Source organism: Heterodontus francisci, chromosome 4 (genome assembly GCF_036365525.1).
Source record: "Heterodontus francisci isolate sHetFra1 chromosome 4, sHetFra1.hap1, whole genome shotgun sequence".
In the NCBI taxonomy this organism is placed as follows: domain Eukaryota; kingdom Metazoa; phylum Chordata; class Chondrichthyes; order Heterodontiformes; family Heterodontidae; genus Heterodontus; species Heterodontus francisci.
In genome coordinates, this window is record NC_090374.1 from 10995929 (window position 1) to 11015283 (window position 19355).

General features: G+C 43.7%; 1 protein-coding gene across 6 annotated transcripts in view; it reads left to right on the forward strand.

Moving 5' to 3' along the window:
- Nucleotides 1-19355, forward strand: part of LOC137368887 (FYN-binding protein 1) — a 309548-nt gene that overhangs the window by 243360 nt on the left and 46833 nt on the right. For 5 of the 6 annotated variants that reach the window (XM_068029127.1, XM_068029126.1, XM_068029130.1 and 2 more), the window contains one exon: nt 6177-6291. In XM_068029127.1, the coding sequence (XP_067885228.1) occupies nt 6177-6291 (115 nt within the window). Of the gene's footprint in view, nt 1-6176; nt 6292-6703; nt 6808-19355 lie in introns of those variants that run through there. The other variant, XM_068029131.1, reaches the window with a different exon arrangement.

Below are 19355 nucleotides of genomic sequence, written 5' to 3' on the forward strand. Positions count from 1 at the left end.
GCTCGATGTTCCATAGGTGCCAGGCACTGTCTCATTTGTGACCATTCATCCATCTATCCAAATTAATCTTGAATGTTGACATAGTTTCTGCCTCAATGTTAGCTAATATGGTTAATGGTTCTCTCTCTTTAGGTGCTGTCTCTCTCTCCTTCAAACCTGCCATCATCACCCCACTCCTGTTAAAACCAACCCTTAGCTCTATGTCCTTGCAAACTACCGCCTCACTAGACTTGACTATTCCAATGCACTCCTAACCGGCCACCCACACATTCTTCGTTCTGTAAACTTGAGGACATCCAAAACTCTGCTGCTTGTGTCTGAACTTGCACCAAATCTTGTTCATCCAGTACCTTTGTGCTCGCTGACCTACACTGAATCCCGGTTAAATAATACGTCGATTTTAAAATTCTCATCCTTATTTTCAAATCCGTCCATGGCCACAATTCTTCCTATTTGCGTAATCTCCTCCACCCCCACAATCCTCGGAGATATCTGTGCTCCACCAATTCTGGCCCTGATTTTAATCGCTCCACCATTGGTGGCCTTGCCTTCAGCTTCTTGGGCCCAAAACTCAGGAATTCCTTCCCTAAACCTTTTCACCTCTCTACCTGTCTTTCTTCCTTTATGACACTCTTAACTTATCTCTTTGACCAAGCTTTTGGCCATTTGCCCTAATATCACTTTATGACACAATGAGCCGAAAGGGCTCCTTCTGCACTAACTGTGATTCTGTGATGTGGCTCAGTGTCAAATTTTGGTTATAATGCTTCTGTGAAGCACCTTGGGATCTCTTATTACATTAAAGGTGTTACATTATTACAAATTGTTGTTCAATCACTAACCCTGGAAGTAAATTCCACACTCTCATGGACTCTGTTAAGAAATTTCTCCTGCTCACTTACATTGATCCCTCATTCTAGACCACTCAATTAGAAACAGTCTGCTTTTATCTACTGTGTACAATCCTTGCAGAATTTTAAACACTTCTATCATATCATCCCTTAATCTGTTTTCTACATATTTATATGTCTTCATACCAGGTTGCATTTTACCCTCTCTAAAGCCTTTAAAGGGGAAGAAGAAAAGCCAAGCAGGATTCCTCTTCCTGACTGCTGTCCATAAGGGAGTATGTTGGGTGAGGACAGGAGAAGACTGTGATACCTGTGACAGAGTATGTTGGATGAGGACAGGAACAGGCTGTGATGTTACCTGTGTCGGCACACTGTCTCAGCTCATCCATCAAGAAGCTCATGGAATTGAAGGCAAATTATTGACATGGTTAGGAAATTGGCTGAGCGGCAAGAGACAGAGAGTAGAGATAATGGGCAGGTACACTAATTGGCAGGATGTGACTAGTGGTCCGCAAGGATCTGTATTGGGCCCTCAACTTATTCACGGTATTTATTAACAACTTAGATAATGGTATAGAAAGACACATATCCAAATTTGCCAATGACACAAAGATAGGCAGCATTAATGGAAGCTTAACATTACAAAGAGATATTGACAGATTGAATGAATGGACAAAACTGTGGCAGATGGATTTTTTTTTCAATGTAGGCAAATGTGAGGTCATCAACTTTGGAGCTAAAAATGATAGAACAGGATATTTTCTAAATAGTGAAAACCTTGAATCGGTGGAGGTCCAAGGAGATGTTGGGGTTCAGGTACATGGGGGTTCATTAAAATCTTGCAGTTAGGTACAGAAAATTATCCAAAAGGCTAATGGAATGCTGGCCTTTATATCAAGAGGAATAGAATACAGGGGGTTGAAGTTACTCTGCAGCTATACAAAGCCCTGTTTAGACCATACCTGAAGTACTGTGAGCAGCACTGGGCACCACAAATTAGGAAAGTCAAGTTGGCCTTGGAGGAAGTGCAGTGTAGATTTACCAGAACAATACCTGGACTCCAAGAGAGATTGCAGAAACTAGTCTGAGTTCTCTGGAATTTAGAAGGTTAAAGGATGATTTGATCGAAGTTTTCAAGGTATTAAGGTGAGCAAAAAGGGTAGATAGAGAGAACCTATTTTCGCTTGTTAGAGAGCCTAGAACTAGGGGACATGATCTAAGAATTAGAACCATACCTTTCAGGAGTGAAGTTGTGAAACGCTTCTACACAGAAAGGGTAGTAGACAATTGGATCTCTGTTTCGTGGCTGGCAATTGATGCCAGATCAATTGTGTTACGACTGAGGCAGGGGAATGCATTGTCTTTTCTAGTTCCAATTCTCCACAGGTCACAATATATATTTAAATGTTTACCCAGTTACTGATACGGTCAATCATATACTCTACTCCACCCCCCACCCCCCACAATACACACACGCACACACACTGGTTAAAGAAAAATAAAGAAATTTTCTCTGCAAAGCTCTTTTACAAAGAAAGACGAAAAAAAGACTACTTTGGCCAAATACTTGTTAATTCTTGAAGAAAAAAAGAGAAGATATGTAAGTATGTCAGTTGTCCCTTTCGGTCTGGCATCTGGGTACACGTAGACGGATCACTGGGATCTTTTCTGAAGCTGTTCTTTTCAGGCGGCATTGAGGATTAATCTGGCAAGCTTTCGAGGAGCTCCTCGGGAGAAATGCAGCATCTGGGTTTTAGCTCCCACATACTCGATACGTAGCGTTTCACAGAGACAAGAGAAAGGAGGCAAGCTGGGTGCTTCTCTCTTGGCAGGTTGATCTCCAACCACACCCCAACCAGAAAGTCAAAACAATAGAAACATAGAAAATAGGAGCAGGAGTAGGCCATTTGGCCCTTCGAGCCTGCTCTGTCATTCATTATGATCATGGCTGATCATCGAACTCAGTAGCCTGTTCCCGCTTTTGCCCCATATCCTTTGATCCCTTTAGAACCAAGAGCTATCTCTAACTCCTTCTTGAAAACATACAATGTTTTGGCCTCAACTGCTTTCTGTAGTAGCGAATTCCACAGGCTCACCACTCTCTGGGTGAAGAAATTTCTCCTCATCTCAGTCCTGAAAGGTTTACCCCGTATCCTTAGACTATAACCCCCTAGTTCTGGACTCCCCCACCATCAGGAACATCCTTTCTGTGTCTACCCTGTTAAGTCCTGTTAGAATTTTATAGGTTTCTATGAGATCCCAACGAATATAATCCTAACTGAGTCAATCTCTCCTCATTCGTCAGTCCTGCCATCCCAGGAATCAGTCTGGTAAACTTTCGCTGCACTCCCTCTATAGCAAGAACATCCTTCCTCAGATAAGGAGACCAAAACTGCACACAATATTCCAGGTCCTGCAGCAAGAAATCCCTGCTCCTGTACTCGAATCCTCTCACCCTGAAGGCCAACATATCTTAGAAGTGAACCCAACTGTCCCTCATAAATCTTGACATGTCACTTCTCCGTAAACATCTCCCCCAAGTCACCAAGGTTTCTGGTTTTTATTGCGCTTAAGGCATGTGACAGCCAGTAAAGGTTTGTTTTCAAACAAGACCTCTCAGTGACCCTTGTAAGAGAAAACATCCATGGAGTCTTTTCAGTTTTCCCAAATAAACCAATGTCCATGATTCTAAAATACGAATCCTCAAAAAAAAATTTAAAGAAACAAGCACTTCCATAACAATTGTTACTTTTACATCGATAGATTTCAGTTCACCAAATGTATTAAAGGATAGAAGGCAAAGGCAGGCATACGGAGTTAGGTCATAGATCAGCCATGATCTCATTGAATAGTGGAACAGGTTCATGGATCTAACTAGTCGACTCCTGTTCCTATGTTCCTAAAAATGGTCATAAGATGAGATACCTAGGCACCTATGCCTGGCACCTATTAAACTGTTCCCCTGCATCTTCAGAGAAGGGGCAGGGGAGAAAATTCAGGGCAAAAAGTCTAAATAGAATTTTGTACCTTTGAAAATACTGCAATTAACTAACTCCTCTTTTTAAAAGAAATTGGAGCAGTTAATTAATTATTTTAATAACTCAACACATGTCTAAATCATTCAGTTAATAAAAGGCATGGGGCAGGATATTCTAATTTGCTATGGGACCTGGACGTTGGGACCAAATGGGAGTCTCAAGCCTGCACTTGCCAGGAACTAGATGGGAGCTATTTTCCCAGAGGCAGCCTCCTAATTGGCTTCCTCTAAGTTCGTCATCCTATTAAGGACAGTGGGTGAGCTCCCGATGCTGCCAGCCCAATCAAAGAGCCAGCAGCTCTAGAGCCTCAGCAGCCCCACCATGAAAGGTGAGCGTGCTGAGGCAGGTCAGAGACCTCAAGGGTGTCTCAAAATGGAGGCGCCCTGGGAGGAGTTAAAATAATTAAATTTTTTAGAGGGGCCAAGCAGGCAGGCTCCTCCAGTCAGAAGGGAAATCCCTCTGGCGGCAGTGTTTGGGCTACGGGTGTGGCCTTTGCTGCCGGCAGCCCCCTCTTTGGGGGATAGAGCCTCCGTTTCCGATGCCCCCCAATCCTCCACCACCCCCCTCCCCCACCCTCAGCCTCCTTCTGTGCTGTAACTATTCTATAGCTTTATGATGCAATGATTCTAGGAATGTGTTTGGTCATTGGGTTTTACAGAGTTGGAATGAATGGGAATGGGTTTGGTCCATTGGATCAGTTCTTTGTTTTTTCTAAGCTCGGCTCTGGAAGAACATTTTGCAGAATTTGATTATATCGAGATTCCATACACATAGGCTGCCAGTATATATAAACAGGAGTAATGGAGTTTAACTCACGTGTATGTGATGGAAGAGAAAGGAGTTCCTTGATCACTTCCCACAAGTAACTGTCAAGCAAAAGAGGGACAAAAACAAGAAATGCTGGAACCACTCAGCAGGTCTGGCAGCATCTGTGGAAAGAGAAGCAGAGTTAACGTTTCGGGTCAGTGACCCTTCTTCGGAGAAGGGTTCCGAAGAAGGGTTCCGAAGAAGGGTCACTGACCCGAAACGTTAACTCTGCTTCTCTTTCCACAGCTGCTGCCAGACCTGCTGAGTGGTTCCAGCATTTCTTGTTTTTGTTTCAGATTTCCAGCATCCGCAGTATTTTGCTTTTATATAAGCAAAAGAGGGAATTGCTCCCACTCACTGCAATTGTGAAGATTTACAAAGCCCCTTCTCCAGACCAGTTAGAGCCTATGTTGCCAAAATTGGCATTAATAGGGCAGCACAGTGGCACAGTGATTAGCACTGCAGCCTCACAGCTCCAGCGACCCGGGTTTGGTTCTGGGTATTGCCTGTGCGGAGTTTGCAAGTTCTCCCTGTCACCGTGTGGATTTCTGCCAGGTGCTCTGGTTTCCTCCCACAGCCAAAGACTTGCAGGTTGATAGGTAAATTGGCCATTGTAAATTGCCCCTCGTGCAGGTAGGTGGTAGGAGAATGGTGGGGATGTAGTAGGGAATATGGGATTGATGTAGGATTAGTATAAATGGGTGGTTGTTGGTTGGCACAGACTCGGTGGGCCGAAGGGCCTATTTCAGCGCTGTATGACTCTATGACAGTTTCATCATGGGGTTGGTAGATTTACCACCCTGTTAATGCTGACATTCCAAATACCAGCATTTTACCTTGCTATGGGTGGTGCAGCACAAGCCTGTTTCAGACAGTAGGCCTCTTCACTATGCAAATTGGGGTTTCAGTGACATGGTTAGCACCCTGATTGCAATTTTAACAGACACATGCATAGAGCGTGCACTGCAAATGCTCCATCCTGTGTCCTGGCATTGAGTAGTATAACCAGCAGTCCTGAAAGGGACCACTGATGGCCACTCCAAAAATGGCCCCAAGACTTTTTCCAAGCTATATTTCTATATAGCCAAGAGAGAGCAAATGATACTGTGAGGCCATAGCCAACCTGAGCTTGGCCCCCTTTATTTCGACCCTGTCCCACCGCAGGACTTGTCTCAACATTTGAGACGCTCTATATTATGACCCAGATCCAGTGAACTGCAATGTGAAAGGCCACTGGTGTAATAAGTTAAAATCAACCCCACTGAGTGCTCAGAGCCTTAAAGTATTGCTGCCTAAACTGTTTTTCAAAATTAAATAGGGTCCAGGATGGTATCAGAACTTTTTACAAACACCACAACGGAGGTGGATTAACATGCACAGCTGAGGGGATGCTGAGATAAAGCAATAAGGGAGGCTCAATCCATAGGTTTTGGATAAAAGGTCAAACACTTCAAAGTTATTTTCTCTTTTTGTTAAACAGTTTGCCAAAGTCCTCGAAAGCATCAACACCTGGTAAAGGCAAAAAAGATGAGAAAGATCCAAAAAAAAACAAAAAGATGGAGAAGGAGGAAAAAGACTTCAGGAAAAAATTTAAAGTAAGTTTTGGGCTTGTTTGAATTGTTATGAGCTTTATAATTTTAATCTAACCCATCCAGCAGGAAGCTGATGGGTTCAGTCAGACATTGACCTCATTAAAGCATAAAATTGGGCTGTGTGTAAAATAAATCCATCCTTTTCCCTGCCTTGGGATATGTTAAAATTATCCCCAAATAACGAATCTGCTTGAAATGTGGCCATGCTTTTGAACTACAGTAAAGAATCATAGAATGAGACAGCACAAAGGAGGCCATTTGGCCCAGCGTGCCCTTGCTGGCTCTTTGAAAGAGTTATCCAATTAATCCCACTCAACTGCTATTTCTCTCTAGCCCTGCAAATTTTCACCCTTCAAGTATTCATCAAATTCCCTTTTGAAAGTTATTTTTGAATCTACTTCTACTACCCTTTCAGGTATGCATTCCAGATCGTTTAAGAGACATCTTGACAAATATGTGAATAGGAAGGGAATAGAGGGAGATGGGCCCCGGAAGTGCAGAAGGTGTTAGTTTCGGCAGGCATCAAGATCGGCGCAGGCTTGGAGGGCCGAATGGCCTGTTCCTGTGCTGAACTGTTCTTTGTTCTTTTGTTGTTTGTAACAACTCACTGCATGCATAAACATTTTTTTCTCTCATTTTGTCTCTGGTTCTTTTCCCAATTATGTTAGATCTGTGTCCTCTGTTTACCCACCCTTCTGCTACTAGAAAGTTTCTCCTTACTCTATCAAAACCCTTCACGATTTTAAACACCTCTACCAAATCTCTCTTTAACTCTAAGGTTTTCTGGTCTAAAGTGAACACACCCAGTTACTCTAGTCTCTCCATGTAACTGATGACCAGTATCTTTGGTGCATTTCTAGTAAATCTCCTCTGAACCATTTCTAACCCCTTAACATCTTTCCTAAAGTGTGGGGCCCAGATTTGGCCAGTCCAAGAAAACCTAATCAGTGGCTTGTAAAGGTTTAGCATAACTTCCTGGCATTTATACTCTATGCCTCTATTTATAAAGCTAAGGATATCATGGGGGGAGGGAGGGGGGAATTCATTCACGTAGATCTGCTTCAAGTGGATGATCTATGTTGGCCTCATCCTGAGATTCCCGCTATCACAGATGCCAGTCTTCAGCCAATTCTATTCACTCCACATGATAGCAAGAAACAGATTAGTACACTGGATAAAGTAAAGGCTATGGGTCCTGAGAATATCCTGGCCAAAATACTACAGACATACGCGCCAGAACTAACCGCGCCTCTGGCCAAGCTGTTCCAGTACAGGTGCAGGACAGGCATCAGAGCGATCAGGGAACTGAGTGCTTCATAAACTGAGCGCTAAAGTCAGGAATTTGGTGAGAATTCGGTGCAGAGGGGGAAGGAGGTGCTGTTTCTTATTCTTTTTGTTTTACCTCTATTAGCTGGTGAGTGTTCTTTTATCTCCAAGCGATAAGACTGTAATTTGCTATTACTTTACTAAATTAGTAGCTAGTTAATTAATCAAATAAAATAAATAAGGATAGACAGACATGGCAGGTAGTATTCCGTAACTGCAGCTTGTGGAAAGCATTGCAGTCCCAGATAACCATATCTGCAGTAAGTGTCTGCAGCTTGAGCAACATCAGCTCAGACTTGTTGAGCCGGAGTCCAAGCTGCAGACATTGCAGGGCATCAGGGAGGGAGCGAGGTACTTGGACATTTTGTTCGAAAAGGCAGTCACACCCCTGAGGTTAGTAGAACTTTAGAGTTGGTCACTGGTCAGGGACAGGAGGGTGTGACTGCGAGTGAGGCAGGTATGGGGATCCACAACATAGTGATAGAGGAATCTCAGCCCTTGACTTTGACCAACAGGAATGAGGTACTCGCTACCTGTGTGGATGAGGACAAGGATCGCAGGGGGGAAAACTGACCATAGCACCATGGTGCAGGAAGCCATTCAAGTGGGGGGATTGAAAAGGAATGCGGTAGTGATGCGGACAGTATAGTTAGAGGGATAGATACTGCTCCGAAGGTTGTGTTGCCTGCCCCATGCCAGGGCTACCGACATCGCCACATGGCTGCAGAGGAACTTGGAGTTGGGGGGAGGATCCAGCTAAACTGGTCCATTTAGGAACCAATGACATAAGTAGAAATAGGAATGATGTTCTGCTAAGAGGGTTTGAGGAGCTAAAGTCCAAATTAAAACACAGAACCTCAAAGGTGATAATCTCTGGATTGTTACCTGAGCCACGCGCATAATAGGGTCAAGCAGATTAGAAAATTAAACGCGTGGCTCAAAGAATGGTATGGGAAGAAGGGGTTTGATTCATGGGGCATTAGAACCACTATTGGAAAAAGAGGGAGCTGTTCCATTGGGATGGGCTCCACTTAAACCAGGCTGGGATCAGTGTCCTGGTGATTCCATTTGCTCCAGTAGGGCTGTGGATAGGGCTTTAAACTAAATGTTGGGGGAGTGCGCAGTGGCGGGTTCAGGTGAAGGGAGATTTAGAAATCTAAAGAGAAAAGTTGAGGCAATACAGGAGTTTAACGATTTGGCTGAAGACACGCAGAGTGGCACAGGAAGGGACAGAGTTTAACAGTAATAGTGCATCAATGCACTAAGAATAGTAGTAAAAAAATAAAATTAAAGGCTCTTTATCTGAAAGCACAAATCATCCATGACAGATGAACTAGTAACACAAATAGAAACAAATGGTTTAAATCTAATCACCATTCCAGAGACATTGAGCAAGATTTTCACCTGGAGGCAGCCACCCGGCGGCAGACTGGGGTGGGGGAGTGGGGGGGGGTGGAGGTGGGGTTGTGGGCAGTGCTCCAGAATGCCTTTGAGGCCCCTCCACATGCCTGGTTACAGCTTTGGGGTTCCTCTCCACAATGATGGTCTGGTAGTTGTGACCATTTTTTTCTTCAAAAGTTTTAAAAGTGCTGAGAGGATGCCTCAAGATGGAGGCGCACTCTCTCTCCCTTACCTACAATGGCAGGCTGCAACTCCAACCATGCTGGAGGGCCTCCCAATACCCCTCCAGCTTTGAAAACTCACTCGCCGTCCTTAATTGGGCAGCGAGCATGCTCTCTGGCCAGTAATTGGCCAATTCAAACAAAATTGATGTCAGGTGACTACTTCTGACACAGTGTAGGGTTGGAACGCGCCTTTGACCCCGATATTGGAGTCCCAAACCAAATGTAAAATCTTGCCCATGGTTACAAGGTAACCAAGGTTGGGAAATAATGTTCCAGGGTACAACATTTCGAAAAGATTGACAAAATGGAAAAGGAGGAGGAGTAAGGCTGATAGTAATGGATGACATAAAGACAGCAGTGATAAAAGATCTTGGCTTAGAAGATCAGGAAATAGAATCAGTAGGAGTGGAGATTAGAAATAACAAGTGTCAGAAAACACTGGTGGGGTAGTTTATAGGCCCATGTTATGGACAAGTGAGGAAGGGATCTCAGGCTCCCCTTTCGCCCCTTCTCTGGTTTGACCGTAACAGCGTTTATCCTTTTTATTAACACAGTGATTGAACTTACCACCTCAGTGAGCGGAAGAGGTAGTGTTGGGCAAGCTAATGGAGCTAAGGATTGATAAGTCTCCTGGCCCTGATGGAATGCATCCCAGGGTACTAAAAGAGATGGCGGGTATAATAGCAGGTGCACTGACGGTAATTTTCCAAAATTCGCTGGACTCTGGGGTAGTCCCAGCTGATTGGAAAACAGCAGATGTGACACCACTGTTTAAAAAGGGAGGTAGACAAAAGATGGGGAATTATAGACTGGTTAGCTTAACCTCTGTATTGGGGAAGATGCTTGAGTCTATTATCAAGGAAGAAATAGCAGGGCATCTCGATAGAAATTGTCCCGTTGGGCAGACGCAGCATGGGTTCATGAAGGGCAGGTCATGCTTGACAAATCTTTTGGAATTCTATGATGACATTACGAGCAAGGTGGACAATGGGGACCCAGTGGATGTGGTGTACCTAGATTTCCAAAAGGCCTTCGACAAGGTGCCGCACAAGAGGCTGCTGCATAAGATAAGGAGGCATGGCGTTAGGAGTAAAGTATTAGCATGGATAGAGGATTGGTTGACTAACAGGAAGCAGAGAGTGGGGATAAATGAGTGCTATTCTGGGTGGCAATCAGTCACTAGTGGTGTGCCTCAGGGATCGGTGTTGGGACCGCAATTATTTACAATTTATATAGATGATTTGGAGTTGGGGACCACGTGTAGGGTGTCAAAGTTTGCAGATGACACTAAGATGAGTGGCAGAGCAAAATGTGCAGATGACTGTGAAACTTTGCAGAGGAACATAGATACATTGAGTGAGTGGGCAAAGGTCTGGCAGATGGAATACAATGTTAATAAATGTGAAGTCATTCATTTCGGTAGGAGTAACAGTAAAAAGGATTATTACTTGAATGGTAAAAAGTTGCAGCATGCTGCTATGCAGAGGGACCTAGGTGTCCTTGTGCATGAATCGCAGAAGGTTGGTCTGCAGGTACAGCAAGTAATTAGGAAGGCAAATGGAATTTTGTCCTTCATTGCTAAAGGGATTGAGTTTAAAAGCAGAGAGGTTATGTTGCAGCTGTATAAGGTACTGGTGAGGCCGCACCTGGAGTACTGTGTGCAGTTTTGGTCTCCTTACTTGAGAAAGGATATACTGGCACTGGAGAGGGTGCAGAGGAGATTCACTAGGTTGATTCCGGAGTTGAGGGGGTTGGCTTATGAGGAGAGACTGAGTAGATTGGGATTATATTCATTGGAGTTCAGAAGAATGAGGGGGGATCTTATAGAAACACATAAAATCATGAAGGGAATAGATAAGACACAAGTAGAGAGGATGTTTCCACTGGCAGGTGAAGCTAGGACAAGAGGGCATAGCCTCAAGATTAGAGGGAGCAGATTTAGGACTGAATTAAGAAGGAACTTCTTCACCCAGAGGGTTGTTAATCTATGGAATTCCTTGCCCAGTGAAGTAGTTGACGCTTCTTCAGTAAACGTCTTTAAAGCTAAGGTAGATATCTTTTTGAACAATAAAGGAATTAAGGGATACGGTGGGAGCACGGGTAAGTGGATCTGAGTCCACGAAAAGATCAGCCATGATCTTATTGAATGGCAGAGCAGGCTCGAGGGGCCGGACGGCCTACTCCTGCTCCTAGTTCTTATGATCTTATGGTCCTATTCCTCTAATGTAATTACCAAAGAACCTATCAGGCAGGTTTTCTTGAGTTTAAACAAGAAAAATGTAAGTTTATTATCTTAACACTATAAACCGGTTAAAATTACTAAAATTACGCTGCATATTCACGCACACATTCACACGAGAGTCACACACACACAAATAGATTACAGATGGAAAGCAGCTTTGGTGGTTGGAGTAGAGTCTGGAATAAATGGAATTTAAATACAATTTTCAGTCCCAGAGTCCTCAGTTGAAATTGTAGTCCTCAAGTCCTTGCTGGGCAACATGCACAGTGATGGGCTCACTTTACTCAGGGCTTCTGACGGTAGAAGAGGAGTTCAATCCTTGTCCCCTAGTTGCTGGCTGTGGTGGTCTGAATGGAGAGAGAGAGAGAGAGAGAGCTGCCTCGTTGATGGCTTTTCCAGTTACTCTTTTCTGCTTTCTGTGAGATAAAGCTTTTAATCTCCCCAGAGCTGCACAAGCAGTCACATGACATTACCAAACCTCTTTGTGGTGTTAATGAGGTCCTTCTGGAATCCTCTCTGAGATTCAAGGCTCTCCCCCTCAAGCTGTCCAGTCACACTTGGTGGGGGTTGGTTCTTTCAAAATCAATGGGTGTCAATGTCTCCTGACGACTGTATTGATAAGGCCATTTTAGGTAATTTAATCAGAGAGCACCCCATTGTTCTGGCTGGGTTGAGTCAGTCGTGTTGTCTAATCCTTTGGTGTTTTAAATGTAAATTGCAGTGGCCATCTTGGCTGCCAGTTTACTTTTTTAAAAAGTTATTTGCAAGAATTTCCAGTAAAAGTCTCAGACAAGGTTCCAACCAATTAAATTAATATTTCCCATTTGGCATGAGAGTCTGGAAAAATCAAATTGACAATGGTAGTCTGGAAGGTGAGTTTGTAGAATGCTTTTGTGGCAGTTTCCAGAACAATATGAGGTGGAACCAACTAGGGATAAAGCAATTTTAGATCTAGTATTGTGCAATGAGGCAGGTTTAATTAGCAATCTTATTGTAAAAGAATATTGGTAAAAAGTGATCATAATACAACTGAATTCCATATTAAATTTGAAAGTGACAAATTCCAGTTGGCGCGGGAGAATTATTGGCTCCCCGGCCTCTTTGAAAATGGCCTGGAGGTGGGAAGATGCTGGCAAAACAGCACGCTGTTCTCCCACGGCAATTTTCCTGCCTGACCACCTCCAGTTCCGCCCCAATCCAGCTTCTAAATCCAGCCCTTTGTGTCTGTCTTCACAGTGGAAGACACAAATTACATATCAGAAATAGAAGGTAGTCAAGGGACTAATAACATTGAAGAAATTAAAGTAATAATATGAGCAGAGAAAAAGTATTTGAGAAGCTTAAAGAATGAAAACCCAATAAATCTCCAGGACCTGATGGTCTACATTCTAGGGTTCTAAAAAAGGTAGCTGCAGAGATAGTAGATGCACTGGTTATAAGATACTGAGAGATAGGATCTATTCCCATTTGGAAGAAAATGGGCTTATCAGTGATAGGCAACATGGTTTTGTGCAGGGAAGGTCATGTCTTACCAACTTAATAGAATTTCTTTGAGGAAGTGACAAAGTTGATTGATGAGGGAAAGGCTGTAGATGTCATATACATGGACTTCAGTAAGGCGTTTGATAAGGTTCCCCATGGTAGGCTGATGGAGAAAGTGAAGGCGCATGGGGTCCAAGGTGTAATAGCTAGATGGATAAAGAACTGGCTGGGCAACAGGAGACAGAGAGTAGCAGTGGAAGGGAGTTTCTCAAAATGGAGACGTGTGACCAGTGGTGTTCCACAGGGATCCGTGCTGGGACCAATGTTGTTTGTGATATACATAAATGATTTGGAGGAAAGTATAGGTGGTCTGATTAGCAAATTTGCAGACGACACTAAGATTGGTGGAGTAGCAGATAGTGAAGGGGACTGTCAGAGAATACAGCAGAATATAGATAGACTGGAGAGTTGGGCAGAGAAATGGCAGGTGGAGTTCAATCAGGGCAAATGCGAGGTGATGCATTTTGGAAGATCCAATTCAAGAGTGAACTATACAGTAAATGGAAAAGTCCTGGGGAAAATTGATGTACAGAGAGATTTGGGTGTTCAGGTCCATTGTTCCCTGAAGGTGGCAACACAGGTAAATAGAGTGGTCAAGAAGGCATACGGCATGCTTTCCTTCATTGGACGGGGTATTGAGTACAAGAGTTGGCAGGTCATGTTACAGTTGTATAGGACTTTGGTTCGGCCACATTTGGAATACTGCGTGCAGTTCTGGTCGCCACATTACCAAAAGGATGTGGATGCTTTGGAGAGGGTGCAGAGGAGGTTCACCAGGATGTTGCTTGGTATGGAGGGCGCTAGCTATGAAGAGAGGTTGAGTAGATTAGGATTATTTTCATTAGAAAGACGGAGGTTGAGGGGGGACCTGATTGAGGTGTACAAAATCATGAGAGGTATAGACAGGTTGGATAGCAAGAAGCTTTTTCCCCAGAGTGGGGGATTCAATTACTAGGGGTCACGAGTTCAAAGTGAGAGGGGAAAAGTTTAGGGGGGATATGCGTGGAAAGTTCTTTACACAGAGGGTGGTGGGTGCCTGGAACGCGTTGCCAGCGGAGGTGGTAGACGCGGGCACGATAGCGTCTTTTAAGATGTATCTAGACAGATACATGAATGGGCAGGAAGTAAAGAGATACAGACCCTTAGAAAATAGGCGACATGTTTAGATAGAGGATCTGGATCGGCGCAGGCTTGGAGGGCCGGCCGAAGGGTCTGTTCCTGTGCTGTAATTTTCTTTGTTCTTTGTTATGATTTTCCAAAATTTCCTAGATTTTAAAACAGTCCCAGTGGATTGGAATTTAGCAAATGTAACACCGCTATTCAAAAAGGAGGGAGAGAGAAAACGGAACTATAGGCCGGTTAGGCTGACATCAGTCATCGGCAAAATGCTGGAATCTATTATTAAAGAAGTCTTAACAATGTACTTTGAAAGTCATAGTATGATCAGACAAAGTCAACGTGGTTTTACAAAAGGGAAATTGTGTTTAACAAATTTATTAGAGTTTTTGAGGATGTAACTAGTAGGGTAGATAAAGAGGAACAAGTAGATATCGTATACTTGAATTTTGATAAAGCATTCAGGAAGGTTTCACACAAACGGTTGATACACAAGATAAGGGCTCATGGAGTTCAGCCTAATATATTTGCATGGATGGAGGATTGGTTAACAAACAGAATGCAGAAAGTAGGGATAATTGGGGTATTTTCAAGTTGGCAGGCTGTAACTGGTGGAGCGTTCCAAGGATCAGTACCGGTATATCATCTATTTATAATCTATATTAATGACTTAGCCGAAGAGACCGAGAGTAATGTATTTAAGTTTGCTGATGGCACAAAGCTAGGTGGGAATGTAAGCTGTGAGGACACAAAGATATAGAAAGGTTAAGTGAGTGAGCACAAGGTAGCAGATGGAGTATAATATGGACAAGTGTGACATTCACTTGGGTAGTAAAAATAGGAAAACAGAATATTTTTTAAATGGCGTGCAACTTTGAAATGTTGGTGTTCAGAGAGACTTGGATGTACTTGTTCAAAGAAACAGAAAATTAGCATGCAGGTATAGCAAGCAATTAAGAAAGCACATGGAATGTTGGTCTTTATTGCAAGGCGATTGGAAGTTAGGAATAAGGACGTCTTGCTACAATTGTATAAGGCTTTTGGTGAGAACACACCTGGATTATTGTGTGCAGTTTTGGTCTCCATATCCAAGGAAGGATATACTTGCCTTGGAAGTGATACAGTAAAGGTTCACTAGATTGTTTCATGAGATGAGAGGGTTGTCCTCGGATGAGAGGCTGAGTAAATTGGGCCTGTACTCTCTGGAGTTTAGAAAAATGAGAAGTGATCTCATTGAAATATACAAGATTCCGAAGAGACGACAAGGTAGACACTGAGAGATTACTTCCTTTGGCTGGGGAATCTAGAATGCGGGGGCACAGCCTCAAGATAAGGGGTCAATCATTTCAGACTGAGATGAGGATAAATATCTTCACTCAAAAGGTTGTGAATCTTTGGAATTGTCTATCCTAAGGGGTTGTAAACATTGGAAGTGAGCAGGAAAATGAAATTGAGGTAGAAGATCAGTATTGAGAGTCCTTGAGAGGGTGCAGAGGAGATTTACCAGATTGGTTCCAGGGATGGGGGATTTTTGTTATAAAGTTAGGTTGGAAAAGCTGAGGTTGTTCTCCCTGGAGCAAAGGAAATTGAGGGGAGACTTGATAGAGGTGTCCAAGATTATGACAGGCTTAGATCAATTAGACAAGGAAAAACTGTTCCCATTAACTGATGGTCAAGGATTAGGGGACACAGTTTGAAGGTTTTGGGCAAGAGATGCAGGGAAATGTGCAGAACATTTTTACGCAGCGAATGGTTATGACCTGGAACTCTTTGCCCATGAGGGTGGTGGACACGGATACAATCAATGATTTCAAAAGGAAAGTGGATGGACACTTGAAGGAAATAAATTTGTAGGGCTATGGGGATCGAGTGGGAGAGTGGGACTTATTGAATTGTACCGCAGAGTGCAGGCATGGACTTAATGAGCTGAATGGCCTCTTCTATGCTGTAAATCACTGTGATCGTGTTGAATGGCAGAGCAGTCTTGAGGGGCCGAATGGTCTGTTCCTGCTCCTACTTCTTATGTTCTTATCTACCTTTCAAAGTGGAAAATTATCCAGGTATGCCAGCAACACCCACATCCCATAAGTGAATAGAAAAACCCTTCCTTTTTTTCCCAATCCTACCTTTTCTGAATACATTGTAGCCAGGAATATTAAGTGCCCATTGCTTCCTTGGTTTGAACCAGGACTCCATTAATGTTACTATATCACAATTCCATGCAACTATTTATGCCTGTAGCTCACCAATCTTAATTACCATGCTCCAGGCATTTACACACATGAATGTAAACCCATCTTAGTCTGCCTCACACTCAGCCGTACCCCCCAGCACAACCACCACCACCGCACCCTTGTCTGATAATTCTATTTCTGGCCTATTCTTTCTAACAGTTGTATATTTACAATTTTTACTGATAACTGAGTAGAAGATGTTTTGTTAAAAGGAGAAACATTTACTTTACTATAAAGTCAGATGACAGAGTTGACACCGTGGTTGAACTTCTTGATCTTGTTCAGCAAGGATATTGTTTTTCGGATCTCACCAAAAAACAAGTTGAATTGCGGAATGTGATTCTCAAAACCCCAGAATCTTAAAGAAAATGGAATTTGATTTATTAATTTTAAATCAATGCCTTGAATATAGGAAACTGTATCACCTTCTAAATTACAGACAAGGCCACTTGCTTTCCCACTGAAGCATGCTCCATTTCATTCCCCAGAATTAGATCCAACAGTGCTTCCTTCCTCGTTGAGCTGGAAACAGACTGATCAATAATGTACACATTTCAGGAATTCCTCCCCTCTTTGCCTTTTAAACTGTTATTAGGATAACTGAAATCCTTCATTATCGCTCTGTTCTAAAGTTCTTGCATCTTTCTGCAATTTGTTCCACTAACTCCTTCCCACTATTTAGTGGAAAACAGCATAACCAGCTGTGTAATAGCTTCTCTATTGTTCCTCAATTCTAGAACATAGAACATAGAACAGTACAGCACAGTACAGGCCCTTCGGCCCATGATGTTCTGCCGAACCTTTAACCTACTCTAAGATCAAACTACCTACATACCCTTCATTCTACTATCATCCATGTACCTATCCAAGAGTCGCTTAAATGCCCCTAATGTATCTGCTTCTACTACCACCGCTGGCAGCGCATTCCACGCACCCACCACGCTCTGTGTAAAGAACCTACCTTTGACATCTCCCCGAAACCTTCCTCCAATCACCTTAAAATTATGCCCCCTGGTGATAGCCCTTTCCGTCCTGGGAAAAAGTCTCTGGCTATCCACTCTATCTATGCCTCTCATCATCTTGTACCCCTCTATCAAGTCACCTCTCATCCTTCTTCGTTCCAATGAGAAAAGCCCGAGCACCCTCAACCTTTCTTCGGAAGACATGCCCTCCAGTCCAGGCAGCATCCTGGTAAATCTCCTCTGCACCCTCTCTGAAGCTTCCACATCCTTCCGATAATGAGGCGACCAGAACTGATCACAATATTCCAAGTGTGGTCTAACCAGGGCTTGATAGAGCTGCAGCATAACCTCGCGGCTCTTGAACTCAATCACCCTATTAATGAAAGGCAACACACCATACGCCTTCTTAACAACCCTATCAACTTGGGTGGCAACTTTGAGCGATCTATGGACATGGACCCCAAGATCCCTCTGTTCCTCCACACTACCAAGAATCCTGTCTTTAAGCCTGTATTCTGCATTCAAATTCGACCTTCCAAAGTGAATCACTTCACACTTTTCCAGGTTGAACTCCATCTGCCACTTCTCAGCCCAGCTCTGCATCCTGTCAATGTCCCGTTGCAACCTACAACAGCCTTCCACACTATCCACAACTCCAACAACCTTCGCGTCATCGGCAAACTTGCTAACCCAGCCTTCCACTTCCTCATCCAAGTCATTTATAAAAATCACAAAGAGCAGAGGTCCCAGAACAGATCCCTGTGGAACACCACTGGTCACCGAGCTCCAGGCTGAATACTTTCTATCTACTACCACCCTCTGTCTTCTATGGGCCAACCAATTCTGTATCCAGACAGCCAACTTTCTCTGTATTCCATGCCTCCTTACTTTCTGAATGAGCCTACCATGGAGAACCTTATCAAATGCCTTGCTAAAATCCATATACACCACATCCACTGCTCTTCCTTCATCAATGTGTTTTGTCACATCTTCAAAGAATTCAATAAGGCTTGTGAGGCATGACCTGCCCCTCAAAAAGCCATGCAGACTATCTCTAATCAAACTATGCTTTTCCAAATAATCATAAATCCTGTCTCTCAGAATCCTCTCCAATAATTTGCCCACTACCGACGTAAGACTGACTGGTCTATAATTCCCAGGGTTATCCCTATTCCCTTTCTTGAACAAGGGAATAACATTTGCCACCCTCCAATCATCTGGTACTACTCCAGTGGACAGTGAGGACGCAAAGATCATCGCCAAAGGCGCGGCAATCTCTTCCCTCGCTTCCCTTAATATCCTTGGGTATATCCCGTCTGGCCCCGGGGACTTATCTGTCCTCATGTCTTTCAAAATTTCCAGCACATCCTCCCTCTTGACATCAACCTGTTCGAGCATATCAGCCTGTTTCACGCTGTCCTCACAAACGACCAGGTCCCTCTCACTAGTGAATACTGAAGCAAAATATTCATTTAGGACCTCCCCTACCTCCTCCGACTCCAGGCACAAGTTCCCTCCACTATCCCTGATTGGCCCTACCCTCACTCTGGCCATCCTCTTGTTCCTCACATAAGTGTAGAACGCCTTGGGATTTTCCTTAATCCTACCCGCCAAGACTTTTTCATGTCCCCTTCTAGCTCTCCTAAGTCCATTCTTCAGTTCCTTCCTGCCTACCTTGTAACCCTCCAGAGCCCTGTCTGATCCTTGCTTCCTCAACCTTAAGTAAGCTTCCTTCTTCCTCTTGACTAGCTGTTCCACATCTCTTGTCATCCAAGGTTCCTTCACCCTACCATCCCTTCCTTGCCTCATCGGGACAAACCTATCCAGCAGTCACAGCAAGTGCTCCCTAAACAACCTCCACATTTCTGTCGTGCATTTCCCTGAGAACATCTGTTTCCAATTTATGCTCCCCAGTTCCTGCCTAATAGCACAGTAATTATCCCTCCCCCAATTAAATATTTTCCCATCCCGTCTGCTCCTGTCCCTCTCCATGACTATAGTAAAGGTCAGGGAGTTGTGA